Source organism: Phyllobates terribilis, unplaced genomic scaffold (assembly GCF_046119375.1).
Source record: "Phyllobates terribilis strain yellow unplaced genomic scaffold, ASM4611937v1 Scaffold_11__3_contigs__length_659146591, whole genome shotgun sequence".
NCBI classification, from domain to species: domain Eukaryota; kingdom Metazoa; phylum Chordata; class Amphibia; order Anura; family Dendrobatidae; genus Phyllobates; species Phyllobates terribilis.
The window spans coordinates 650,905,082-650,919,902 of NW_027362771.1; the positions used below are offsets into that span (position 1 = coordinate 650,905,082).

Here is a 14,821-nt window from a genome sequence, read left to right on the forward strand (position 1 = left end):
CTGATTACACGTTCTCCTGATTACACGTTCTCCCGATTACACGTTCTCCCGATTACATATTCTCCCGATTACACGTTGTCCCTGATTACACGTTCTCCTGATTACACGTTCCCCTGATTACACGTTCTCCTGATTACACGTTCTCCCTGATTACACGTTCCCCTGATTACACGTTCACCCCGATTACACGTTCTCCCTGATTACACGTTCTCTTGATTACACGTTCTCCTGATTACACGTTCTCCTGATTACACGTTCCCCTGATTACACGTTCTCCCTGATTAAACGTCTCCTGATTACAAATTCTCCCTGATTACACGTTCTCCTGATTACACGTTCTCCCTGATTACACGTTCTTCTGATTACACGTTCTCCTGATTACACGTTCTCCTGATTACACGCTCTCCCTGATTACACATTCTCCTAGATTACATGTTCCCCTGATTACACGTTCTCCTGATTACACGTTCTACTGATTACACGTTCCCCTGATTACACGTTCTCCTAGATTACACGTTCTCCTGATTACACGTTCTCCTGATTACACGTTCTACTGATTACACGTTCTCCTGATTACACATTCTCCCTGATTACACGTTCTCCTGATTACACGCTCTCTTGATTACACGTTCTAGTGATTACACGTTCTCCTGATTACACGTTCTCCTGATTACACGCTCTCCCTGATTACACATTCTCCTAGATTACACGTTCCCCTGATTACACGTTCTCCCTGATTACACGTTCTCCTGATTACACGTTCTCCCTGATTACACGTTCTCCTGATTACACGTTCTCATGATTACACGTTCTCCCTGATTACACGTTCTCCCTGATTACACGTTCTCCTGATTACACATTCTCCCTGATTACACGTTCTAGTGATTACACGTTCTCCTGATTACACGTTCTCCTGATTACACGCTCTCCCTGATTACACATTCTCCTAGATTACACGTTCCCCTGATTACACGTTCTCCCTGATTACACGTTCTCCTGATTACACGTTCTCCCTGATTACACGTTCCCCTGATTACACGTTCTCCTGATTACACGTTCTCCCTGACTACACGTTCTCATGATTACATGTTCTCCTGATTACACGTTCTCCTGATTACACGTTCTCCCTGATTACACGTTCTCCTGATTACACGTTCTCTTGATTACACGTTCTACTGATTACACGTTATCCTGATTACACGCTCTCCTGATTACACGTCTCCTGATTACACGTCTCCTGAGTACAAGTTCTTCTGATTACACGTCTCTTGATTACACGTTCTCCTGATTACACGTTCTCCTGATTACACGTTCCCCTGATTACACGTTCTCCTGATTACACGTTCTCCCTGATTACACGTTCTCCAGATTACACGTTCTCCTGATTACACGTTCTCCTGATTACACGTTCTCCCTGATTACACGTTCCCCTGATTACACGTTCTCCTGATTACACGTTCTCCTGATTACACGTTCTCCCTGATTACACGTTCTCCTGATTACACGTTCTCCTGATTACACGTTCTCCTGATTACACGTTCTCCTGATTACACGTTCTCCCTGATTACACGTTCTCCTGATTACACGTTCTCCCGATTACACGTTCTCCCGATTACATATTCTCCCGATTACACGTTGTCCCTGATTACACGTTCTCCTGATTACACGTTCCCCTGATTACACGTTCTCCTGATTACACGTTCTCCCTGATTACACGTTCCCCTGATTACACGTTCACCCCGATTACACGTTCTCCCTGATTACACGTTCTCTTGATTACACGTTCTCCTGATTACACGTTCTCCTGATTACACGTTCCCCTGATTACACGTTCTCCCTGATTAAACGTCTCCTGATTACAAATTCTCCCTGATTACACGTTCTCCTGATTACACGTTCTCCCTGATTACACGTTCTTCTGATTACACGTTCTCCTGATTACACGTTCTCCTGATTACACGCTCTCCCTGATTACACATTCTCCTAGATTACATGTTCCCCTGATTACACGTTCTCCTGATTACACGTTCTACTGATTACACGTTCCCCTGATTACACGTTCTCCTAGATTACACGTTCTCCTGATTACACGTTCTCCTGATTACACGTTCTACTGATTACACGTTCTCCTGATTACACATTCTCCCTGATTACACGTTCTCCTGATTACACGCTCTCTTGATTACACGTTCTAGTGATTACACGTTCTCCTGATTACACGTTCTCCTGATTACACGCTCTCCCTGATTACACATTCTCCTAGATTACACGTTCCCCTGATTACACGTTCTCCCTGATTACACGTTCTCCTGATTACACGTTCTCCCTGATTACACGTTCTCCTGATTACACGTTCTCATGATTACACGTTCTCCCTGATTACACGTTCTCCCTGATTACACGTTCTCCTGATTACACATTCTCCCTGATTACACGTTCTCCTGATTACACGTTCTAGTGATTACACGTTCTCCTGATTACACGTTCTCCTGATTACACGCTCTCCCTGATTACACATTCTCCTAGATTACACGTTCCCCTGATTACACGTTCTCCCTGATTACACGTTCTCCTGATTACACGTTCTCCCTGATTACACGTTCCCCTGATTACACGTTCTCCTGATTACACGTTCTCCCTGATTACACGTTCTCCTGATTACACGTTCTCCCTGATTACACGTTCCCCTGATTACACGTTCTCCTGATTACAGGTTCTCCTGATTACACGTACTCCTGATTACACGTTCTCCCTGGTTACACGTTCCCCTGATTACACGTTCTCCCTCATTACACGTTCCTCTGATTACACGTTCTCCTAATTACACGTTCTCCTGATTACACGTTCCCCTGATTACACGTTCTCCTGATTACACGTTCTCCTGATTACACGTTCTCCTGATTACACGTTCTCCCTGATTACACGTTCTCCTGATTACACGTTCTCCCTGATTACACGTTCCCCTGATTACACGTTCTCCTAATTACACGTTCTCCTGATTACACGTTCCCCTGATTACACGTTCTCCTGATTACACGTTCTCCTGATTACACGTTCTCCTGATTACACGTTCTCCCTGATTACACGTTCTCCTGATTACACGTTCTCCCTGATTACACGTTCTCATGATTACACGTTCTCCTGATTACACGTTCTACTGATTACACGTTCTCCTGATTACACGTTCTCCCTGATTACAAGTTCTCCTGATTACACGTTCCCTTGATTACACGTTCTCCCTGATTACACATTCTCCTGATTACACGTTTTCCTGATTACACGTTCTCCTGATTACACGTTCTCCTGATTACACGTTCTCCTGATTACACGTTCTCCCTGATTACAAGTTCTCCTGATTACACGTTCCCCTGATTACACGTTCTACTGATTACACGTTCTCCTGATTACACGTTCTCCCTGATTACACGTTCTCCTGATTACACGTTCTACTGATTACACGTTCCCTTGATTACACTTTCTCCCTGATTACACATTCTCCTGATTACACGTTCTCCTGATTACACGTTCACCCTGATTACACGTTCTCCTGATTACACGTTCTACTGATTACACGTTCCCTTGATTACACGTTCTCCTGATTACACGTTCTCCTGATTACACGTTCTCCCTGATTACACATTCTCCTGATTACACATTCTCCTGATTACACGTTCTCCTGATTACACGTTCTCCTGATTACAAGTTCTACTGATTACACGTTCTCCTGATTACACGTTCTCCTGATTACACGTTCTCCCTGATTACACGTTCCCTTGATTACATGTTCTCCCTGATTACACGTTCTTCTGATTACACGTTCTCCCTGATTACACGTTCTCCTGATTACATGTTCTCCTGATTACACATTCCCCTGATTACACGTTCTCCCTGATTACACGTTCCCCTGATTACACGTTCTCCTGATTACACGTTCTCCTAATTACACGTTCTCCTGATTACACATTCCCCTGATTACACGTTCTCCCTGATTACACATTCTCCCTGATTACAAGTTCTCCTGATTACACGTTCTCCCTGGTTACACGTTCCCCTGATTACACGTTCTCCCTCATTACACGTTCCCCTGATTACACATTCTCCTGATTACACGTTCTCCTGATTACACGTTCTCCCTGATTACACGTTCCCCTGATTACACGTTCTCCTGATTACATGTTCTCCTGATTACACGTTCTCCCTGATTACAAGTTCTCCTGATTACACGTTCTCCCTGATTACACGTTCTCCTGATTACACGTTCTACTGATTACACGTTCTCCTGATTACACGTTCTCCCTGATTACAAGTTCTCCTGATTACACGTTCTTCTGATTACACGTTCCCTTGATTACACGTTCTCCCTGATTACACATTCTCCTGATTACACGTTTTCCTGATTACACGTTCTCCTGATTACACGTTCTCCTGATTACACGTTCTCCCTGATTACAAGTTCTCCTGATTACACGTTCCCCTGATTACACGTTCTACTGATTACACGTTCTCCTGATTACACGTTCTCCCTGATTACACGTTCTCCTGATTACACGTTCTACTGATTACACGTTCTCCTGATTACACGTTCTCCCTGATTACACGTTCTCCCTGATTACACGTTCTCCCTGATTACACGTTTCCCTGATTACACATTCTCCTGATTACACATTCTCCTGATTACACGTTCTCCTGATTACACGTTCTCCCTGATTACAAGTTCTACTGATTACACGTTCTCCTGATTACACGTTCTCCTGATTACACATTCTCCCTGATTACACGTTCCCTTGATTACATGTTCTCCCTGATTACACGTTCTCCTGATTACACGTTCTCCCTGATTACACGTTCTCCTGATTACACATTCCCCTGATTGCACTTTCTCCCTGATTACACGTTCCCCTGATTACACGTTCTCCTGATTACACGTTCTCCTAATTACACGTTCTCCTGATTACACATTCCCCTGATTACACGTTCTCCCTGATTACACGTTCCCCTGATTACACGTTCTCCTGATTACACGCTCTCCCTGATTACACGTTCTCCTGATTACACGTTCCCCTGATTACACGTTCTCCCTTATTACACGCTCTCTTGATTACACGTTCCCCTGATTACACGTTCTCCCTGATTACACGTTCTCCCTGATTACACGTTCCCCTGATTACACGTTCCCCTGATTACACGTTCCCCTGATTACACGCTCTCTTGATTACACGTTCTCCCTGATTACACGTTCTCCTGATTACACGTTCTCTTGATTACACGTTCTCCCTGATTACACGTTCTCCCTTATTACACGCTCTCTTGATTACACGTTCCCCTGATTACACATTCCCCTGATTACACGTTCTCCCTGATTACACGTTCCCCTGATTACACGTTCCCCTGATTACACGCTCTCTTGATTACACGTTCTCCCTGATTACACGTTCTCCTGATTACACGTTCTCTTGATTACACGTTCTCCCTGATTACACGTTCTCCCTTATTACACGCTCTCTTGATTACACGTTCCCCTGATTACACCTTCTCCCTTATTACACGCTCTCTTGATTACACGTTCCCCTGATTACACGTTCCCCTGATTACACGTTCTCCCTGATTACACGTTCTCCTGATTACACGCTCTCTTGATTACACGTTCCCCTGATTACACGTTCTCCTGATTACACGTTCCCCTGATTACACGCTCTCTTGATTACACGTTCCCCTGATTACACGTTCTCCTGATTACACGTTCCCCTGATTACACGTTCTCCTGATTACACGTTCTCCTGATTACACGTTCTCCTGATTACACGTTCCCCTGATTACACGCTCTCTTGATTACACGTTCCCCTGATTACACGTTCTCCCTGATTACACGTTTCCCTGATTACACGTTCTCCCTGATTACACGTTCCCCTGATTACACGTTCCCCTGATTACACGCTCTCTTGATTACACGTTCTCTCCTGGTTTCATGTCCATGTGCTGCAGAGTCTGGGGGTTTCCTAACTGTTGGGGGACAGAGGAGTCGGTGTTGCCCCTCGTCAGGCCTGACCCTTCAGTTCTCAGGGTCACTACTGGTCACTATCGGGGGGCGCAGCCGCTCACAGAGGGGTGTCACTGATGTCTGTGCTGCTCTTCTCCTGAATTTCCCATTTACCTTTCTTCCTGTTCCTCGTTGTTTCTGAGAAATGGCCGCCTCTGTCTTCTTTATAAATCTTGACTTTTTACCCAAGTGGGTATGGTTTTTGAGAATCCACCAACAGAGAAGAGTTGAAGACCACGCCCACGTGGCTAAAAAGACTCGATTTATATACAGTGAGCAGGGGACCACATGAAGAAGGGTCAGGATAAAAGAAAACCAGGGTCTTCTTGCCGTACACACAGGTCCCCGCATGGGGCCCGGCGCTCAGAGGGGCCACACCATCAAATTCTGCACAGCGGCGCCGCGTTCTGCTTAGCCGGCCCCGCGTTCTGCAGAGCCGGCGCCGTGTTCTGCACAGCCGGCGCCGCATTCTGCTCAGCCGGCCCCGCGTTCTGCTCAGCCGGCTCCGTGTTCTGCTCAGCCGGTGCCGTGTTCTGCACAGCCGGCGCCGTGTCCTGCTCAGCCGGTGCCGTGTTCTGCACAGCCGGCGCCGCGTCCTGCACAGCCGGCGCCGCGTCCTGCACAGCCGGCACTGCGTTCTACACATCTGTCAGCAATGTGTGCGCGTGCGCAGAGGAGACGGCGGTGTCAATCAATGATGTAACAGTGCTGACCTTCAGAGTGGTGGGAGAGGATGAGGAGGCTGACACACGAAGCTCCGGCCCCGGACCCAAAAATTGTGATTCTTTCAGGATCTCCTCCAAAATGGCCAATGTTCTCCTCCAGCCACCGCAGGGCCTGGATCTGGTCCAGGAGGCCGTAGTTACCCTTGGCTGACGGGTCTCCTGTACTTAGAAAGCCTAAGAGATAGAAGAGATAAGTCAGTCACCGTCTCCGTACAGGCGTCTGTCACATGATTCTGGTGGGGCGAGAGCTGCACCTGGGCGGTGCTAATCCCTACACAGGCTCTATGGTAATCAAATAATCCCTACACAGGGTCTATAGTAATCAAATAATCCCTACACAGGGTCTATGGTAATCAAATAATCCCTACACAGGGTCTATGGTAATCAAATAATCCCTACACAGGGTCTATGGTAATCAAATAATCCCTACACAGGGTCTATGGTAATCAAATAATCCCTACACAGGGTCTATGGTAATCAAATAATCCCTGCACAGGGTCTATGGTAATCAAATAATCCCTACACAGGGTCTATGGTAATCAAATAATCCCTACACAGGGTCTATGGTAATCAAATAATCCCTACAGAGGGTCTATGGTAATCAAATAATCCCTACCCAGGGTCTATGGTAATCAAATAATCCCTACACAGGGTCTATGGTAATCAAATAATCCCTACACAGGGTCTATGGTAATCAAATAATCCCTACACAGGGTCTATGGTAATCAAATAATCCCTACAGAGGGTCTAGGGTAATCAAAGAATCCCTACACAGGGTCTATGGTAATCAAATAATCCCTACTCAGGATCTATGGTAATCAAATAATCCCTACACAGGCTCTATGGTAATCAAATAATCCCTACACAGGGTCTATGGTAATCAAACAATCCCTACGGGGGCGATGACACCGGGGCCGGGACCCTGCAGTGGGTGATGGGGCAGAGCTGCAGGATGACACCGGGGGACGGGACCCTGCAGTGGGTGATGGGGCAGAGCCGCAGGGAGATGACACCGGGGGCCGGGACCCTGCAGTGGGTGATGGGGCAGAGTCGCAGGGCGATGACACCGGGGGCCGGGACCCTGCAGTGGGTGATGGGGCAGAGCCGCAGGGCGATGACACCGGGAGCCGGGACCATGCGATGGGTGATGGGGCAGAGCCGCAGGGAGATGACACAGGCGCCCGGGACCCTGCAGTGGGTGATGGGGCAGAGCCGCAGGGCGATGACACCAGGAGCCGGGACCCTGCGATGGGTGATGGGGCAGAGCCGCAGGGAGATGACATCGGGAGCCGGGACCCTGCAGTGGGTGATGGGGCAGAGCCGCAGGGAGATGACACCGGGGGCCGGGACCCTGCAGTGGGTGATGGGGCAGAGCCGCAGGGCGATGACACCGGGAGTCGGGACCCTGCGATGGGTGATGGGGCAGAGCTGCAGGGCGATGACACCGAGGCCCGGGACCCTGCAGTGGGTGATGGGGCAGAGCCGCAGGGCGATGACACCGGGGCCCGGGACCCTGCAGTGGGTGATGGGGCAGAGCCGCAGGGCAATGACACCGGGGGCCGGGACCCTGCAGTGGGTGATGGGGCAGAGCCGCAGGGCGATGACACCGGGGGCCGGGACCCTGCAGTGGGTGATGGGGCAGAGCCGCAGGGTGATGACACCGGGGGCCGGGACCCTGCAGTGGGTGATGGGGCAGAGCCGCAGGGGGATGAGATTGGGGGCCGGGACCCTGCAGTGGGTGATGGGGCAGAGCCGCAGGGGGATGACACGGGGGGCCAGGACCCTGCAGTGGGTGATGGGGCAGAGCCGCAGGATGATGACACCGGGGGTCGGGACCCTGCAGTGGGTGATGGGGCAGAGCCGCAGGGGGATGAGATTGGGGGCCGGGACCCTGCAGTGGGTGATGGGGCAGAGCTGCAGGGGGATGAGATTGGGGGCCGGGACCCTGCAGTGGGTGATGTGGCAGAGCCGCAGGGGGATGACACGGGGGGCCAGGACCCTGCAGTGGGTGATGGGGCAGAGCCGCAGGGCGATGATGACGCGCCCCCTGGACCGTGGGGTACTGGGTAGCCGGGCCGGTCGATGCTGGGGGATGTCACGGTGGCAGTGACCCGGTCCGTGACCCAGGGCGGTCAATTAAAGGAAAAGTAAAAGGGGAATAAAGTTTTTGGAGATAATGTTGGTGACGCCACCCGTGGTATACGGCTATATGGGGCCGCCGCTGCGGTGCAGATCCTCTGGAGCTGATGGTGAAGCAGCAGAGTTGGTTCAGCTCTCCACAGGCAGAGCTAAGCTCTATGGCAGTATATGATGAATTGTGGAGGTAGATGTTGTTGGTGCGGTGTAATGCAGGTGATGGCTCAGATAATGACCAGACAACAAATTGATGGCGGTTTCCTCTATCTTTACTTGCGGTTTGTCAGAGCAGACCGGGGCACGGGTACTAGCTGGTGGTGGAGGTCCGGGCGGCCTGGAAGCAAGTTGGGGATCCACCTCACCAGGTAGAGTTGTAGGCCTTCCCTCTGCGCTATTCTCTTTCGCCCTGCTACTTATAGCTGTGCTGCGGCCCTCATCCCTGAGTAAAATGTCTTTTTTCCTCACCCGTATGGCAGGCAGCTCGGGCCTTCCTTAAGTGTCACTCCCACGTGGCGGTGCTGGGCAATATGGTGCTGCTGAGCCGCCGGGCATCTGGTGGGGCCAGGAGACCTGCAGTCTCCTGCCCTCCGGATTTAGCTGCTGGGCCTTCAGTGCCGCACAACCACGGACTCCGGTGTCGGGTTCCTTTGCGCTCCTCTCTGGGGAGAGCTTATCCACAGCTCCCTTCTCCAGGTTCTTCCTCGTCGCTCTCCTGTCTCCAACTCCTCTCCACTCACTCTTACTAACCCCGCCTCCAGATTACAGTTTAAAGGGTAGAAGCTCCCCTTGCTGGTCTGGAGCAAGTAAAGTGTTGGATGCTGGTATACCTGATCAGGGGACCCTTCCTTGCTTCTAGTCATGGCATCACCCCCTGTAAGTGAGGCAATGCCACTGTGGCAACCGGAACCCCTGGGGTGCCACATTCCCCCCTAATTAAATTCAGCACTCCCGGACTGAGGGCACCTTTTTGAATTAAACAATTAACAGCAATAACAATTCACATTACAAATAGTTTACAAAGTCTCAAAAAGGTAAAAATTGCAGAACAACAAAAAACCAAACTAGAATTGGGAGCAGTCATTGGGGCGCTTAGTCTTTACACCACTATCCGGGAATTGTCTTTTTCCGGGTACCTGAAGGTTGGTTGGTGGGAACCGCCTCAACCCACTTCGTGTATCGTCCCTGGGCTTCAGGGCACTCTGTCGGTGGGCCTGGTTTTCGGCCACACCTGCGGTTTATTTTCAAGGCCAACAATTAACTTTACTCAACATTGTTCTGACCACATCTAGTCCTGTGGTCCATTTGTCCATAAACATAATAACTATATACACTCCCGATTGCTTAAAAGTTCTTACAGGAAGTCTCTGTAGGCTCTCATACTTAACGGTTGCAACTATACACTATACACTATTATCTTATTACACCTTAGTCCCTATAATGGGCAGGGAGCTGACCTCTGGTACTATGGGTCGATCTACGCAGTACAGTTGTTGCCAATGACCTACCCTGGTCTCTAGTGTCTACCGCTGGTGTGGTGGGCTCAGTGTGGACTACACTACAGTTAGTCTGAGGTAACACCGGTAGGCTTGGTAGTCTTCTACGACTTCTTTGACTCACCCTGGGCACGACAGATTCACCGCTAGCAGAGGGTAGATTCTCCTGATCTGCTGCTGATGAAGCATCTGTTTCTGGGGCCGACTGGTCTCTCAGTTGTTCTGAAGTCTCTGCGGCTTCCTGTGTGAGGCTACTTGGGGAAAGGTCAGGACAGGTACCACGATTGCTTGGTTCACCTGCATCCAAGACCGGCGATATTCTCCAAGGATGGTTTGAACCGTCTCTTCCACCTTTTCTGTGTCCTGGGGGCGGTTTTGGTCTTCTTTGTGTCTCAATTGATCAGGGCATATCTTCAGGTGGTCTCTTGAGACTGCCGCCGAAGTCTCTCCTCCATCTTTACTTGTCGAAATTTGAAGGTAAGACGGTGTATGGCTCAACTTCCCACTGATCATCTAATTTGTGAACTCGTCTCTTCCTTTTGAGTACTTGTTCTCCAGGTGATAAGGGAACTGCAGGTGCGTGCTGATTATAAGTTCTTTCCTGCCTCTGTCTCTCTACACATTCTTGCACCTTGCGGTATTGTTGCTGCCGCTCTGTATCCAAATCAGCATCTGGTCATGTCGTCTCAGGTGTTAAAACTCCCATGTCTAAGTCAATGGGTAGCTTGCCAGGTCTTGCCCTCATCAGGAAGGTGGGTGTACAGTTCGTGGAGTTCACCGGGATGTGGTTATATAGGGCTACCAAATCCGGTAACTTCTCTGGCCACAGGCTACGTTCTTCAAGGGGCAACGTCTTCAACAGGTCTATTACCACCTGGTTTATTTTCTCGCACAACCCGTTGGTATGGGGATGATACGGCGTCGTCCTTATTTTCTTGCAGCCGTACAAGTTACAGAATTCCTGAAACACTTCTGCTTCAAAGGCTGGGCCTTGGTCGGTAAGCACTCGTTCAGGGTAACCGTGTGGGCGACAAAAGTGTTGTTGAAATGCTTTGGCTGCGGTCTTAGCCGTCTGATCCTTCACTGGCACTACTACCAGGAATCGGGAGTAGTGGTCTACTATGGTGAGAGCGTAGGCATAGCCTGACCGGCTTGGGGCTAGCTTCACGTGGTCCAAGGCTACCAGTTGAAGTGGTTGTTTGGTGATTATGGGCTGCAGGGGAACCCCAGCCCCTTCCACACAGCCAGAGGGGCTATCACGGTCTTTACGTCTCAGGTTGCATGGACCACATTCTCTACACCATCTCTCGATTGCTTTCCTCATGCCAATCCAGTAGAATCGCTTACGTAGCAGGACTTCCAACTTCTTCCACCCAAAGTGTCCTGCTCCATCGTGGTACGCTTCTAAGACCATTGGCGCATCCCGCTTCGGGACTACCACCTGCCAGACCAGTTTGTGTATCCGGAAGTTGATGCTTCTCCGACACAGCTTTCCCTCGTAGATGAACAGCTTGCCCTTCTCCTTCCACAACTGTTGGGTCTCCTGTGGAGCATCTGGACCAGGGTGCGAGTCAGCTTGTGTCAGCAACTCCTTTACTAGGTGGACAGCCGGGTCGCTATCCTGCGTCTCTGCCCATCCATGGTGGGGCAATGGGTTAAACGAGGCCTCTCTGTTGGCAGAGCGCTTGTCCCTCACACAGTGGGAGCACTGGGTCACCCGATGACGATGGAAAGCCGGTAGCTCTATCTCCTCCAGCTCTTCTGCAATGGGTTAAACGTGGCCTCTCTGTTGGCGGAACGCTTGTTTCTCACACAGTGGGAGCACTGGGTCACCCCATGACGATGGAAAGCCGGTAGTTCTATCTCCTCCAGCTCTTCCGCGTCTTCTCCCCCATCTGGCAAGTTGGGCATCCTGGACAGCGCATCAGCATTAGCGTTTTTATGCCCCGCCCGATAATTGATGGTAAACTCCAGCGCACCTAGCTTCGCCATTTCCAGGTGGGTCAGCGGATTATTGTCTCTTAAAATTGTAAACTTCGCTGAAGCCAGGTAGTGTTTGAAGCGCTCTGTTACAGCCCAGACTATGGCTAGAAACGCCAACTTGAAGGAACTATAGTTGTCGGGGTTCCTTTCCGTGAGACGGAGCTTCCTGCTGGCGTAGACAATCACTCTCTCTCTGCCCTGCTGTACCTGGGACAGCACCGCTCACAATCCCATGTTGCTGGCATCCGTATAGAGTATAAAGGGTTGGCCATAGTCGGGATAGGCCAGGACTTCGTCTCCAGTAAGAGCCACTTTCAGTCGAGTGAAGGATTCTTCTTCTTTTCTACCCCACTCGAACGGAGGATTCGGGTTCTTGGCCTTCTTGGACTGGCCCACTAAGAGGTCCTGCATGGGTGCCGCTATCTTGGTGAAACCCTTGATGAATCTCTTGTAGTAGCCTACCAGCCCGAGGAACTGCCGCACTTCCTTGATAGTGGAGGGTCTTGGCCAGTACTTGATCACGGTGACATTTTCAGGGTCTGGTGCTACACCTTCGGCGCTTACCACATGACCTAGGTACTGCACCTTGGGCTTCAACAGGTGGCACTTGGACGGCTTTACTTTCAGGCCAAGACCGGATAAGGCCTAGAACACCTCAGCCAGGTGCTCCAGGTGGTCTTCGTATGTCTTTGAGTAGATGATTACGTCGTCCAGGTACAGCAGAACGGTTTAGAAGTTTTTGTGTCCAAGGCAACACTCCATTAACCGCTGGAAGGTTCCTGGGGCGCTGCAGAGCCCGAATGGCATGCAGTTGAACTTGCAGATGCCCATTGGTGTCGTAAACGCGATCTTCTCTCTGTCCGCCTCTGCCACGGGAACCTGCCAATACCCACTGGTGAGATCCAAAGTGGAGAAATAGTTAGCTGATCTTAGTGCAGCTAATGATTTCTCAATTCTGGGTAATGGGTAGGCGTCCTTATGTGTAATGCGGTTAATCTGCCTATAATCAACACACATCCTCATTGTACCATCTTTCTTTCCAAAGAGGACTAATGGAGCTGCCCAGGGGCTACAACTATCTCTGATCACCCCAGCCTCCTTCATCTCCCGTAACATTCCTTTGGCACATTGATAGTGAGCTGGGGGTACCTATAAAGCTGTCCCACTAGTTAACCCCTTCAGTGAACACGGTTAAAAAATAAAATAAAAAACTAAGCAAAAAACAATGCTTTATCACCATAACGCCAAACAAAAAATGGAATAACACGAGATCAAAAAGACGAATATAAAAAAAAATGGAACCGCTGAAAACGTCATCTCGTCCCGCAAAAAACAAGCCACCATACAGCTCCATCAGCCGAAAAATAAAAAAGTTATAGCTCTCAGAATAAAGCGATGCTAAAAAATAATTTTTTCGATAAAATTGCTTTTATTATGTAAAAGTGCAAAACATAGAAAAACGATATAAATGTGGTACCGCTATAAACGTACTGACCCAAAGAATAAAGTGGCCTTATCAATTTTACCACACGCGGAGTAGAATAAAAAAATAAATAAAAAATTCCTGAATTGTTGGTTTTTGCTTATTCTGCCTCCCAAAAATCGGAATAGAAAGCGATCAAAAAATGTCACGTGCCTGAAAATGGCACCAATAAAAACGTCAACTCATCCCGCAAAAAACGAGCCGTCACATGACTGTCTGCCAAAATATGGAAAAATTATAGCTCTCAAAATATGGCGATGCAAAAACTAGATTTTACAAAAAATGCGTCTTTTAGTGTGTGACAGCAGTCAATCATAAAAACCCCATATGATTCTGGTATCTCTGTAATCGCACCGACCTGAAGAATAAAGTCGTCTAATCACTTATACCGCACGAGGACGGCGTAAAAAATAAACTCTCGGGTTAGGGTTGGGCTAGGGTTAGGGCTGGGGTTGAGTTAGGGTTGGGGTTAGGGTTGTGATGGGGTTGGGAATTTTTTCAAAAGTAAGAAGCTCCAATGTTTAGGCACACAGGGGCTCTCCAAACGCAACATGGCATCCGCTAATTATTCAAGCAAATTTTACAATCAAAAAGTCAAATGGCGCTCCTTCTCTTCCGAGCCCTGCCGTGTGCCCAAACAGTGGTTTTTCCCCACATATGGGGTATCTTCGTGCCCAGGGGAAATTGCACAACAAATTTTGGGCTCCATTTTTTCCTGTTACCGAGGCGAAAATAAAAAAAAATTGGGTCTAAAGTAACATTTTTTGAAAAAAGTTAAATGTTCATTTTCTTCTTCCACATTCCAAAAATTCCTGTGAAGCACCTGAAGGGTTAATAAAGTTCTTGAATGTGGTTTTGAGCACCTTGAGGGGTGCAGTTTTTAGAATGGTGTCACTTTTGGGTATTTTCTGTCATAAAGACCCCTCAAAGTGACTTCAAATGTGATGTGGTCCCTAAAAAAATG

At 48.9% G+C, this 14,821-nt stretch overlaps 1 protein-coding gene across 3 annotated transcripts in view; it reads right to left on the reverse strand.

The window, feature by feature from the left end:
• NLGN2 (neuroligin 2) overlaps positions 1–14,821 on the reverse strand; it is a 454,899-nt gene that overhangs the window by 105,281 nt on the left and 334,797 nt on the right. For all 3 annotated transcript variants that reach the window (XM_073654599.1, XM_073654597.1, XM_073654598.1), the window contains one exon: positions 6,751–6,936. In XM_073654599.1, coding sequence (XP_073510700.1) covers positions 6,751–6,936 — 186 coding nt within the window. The remainder of the gene's footprint in view (positions 1–6,750; positions 6,937–14,821) is intronic.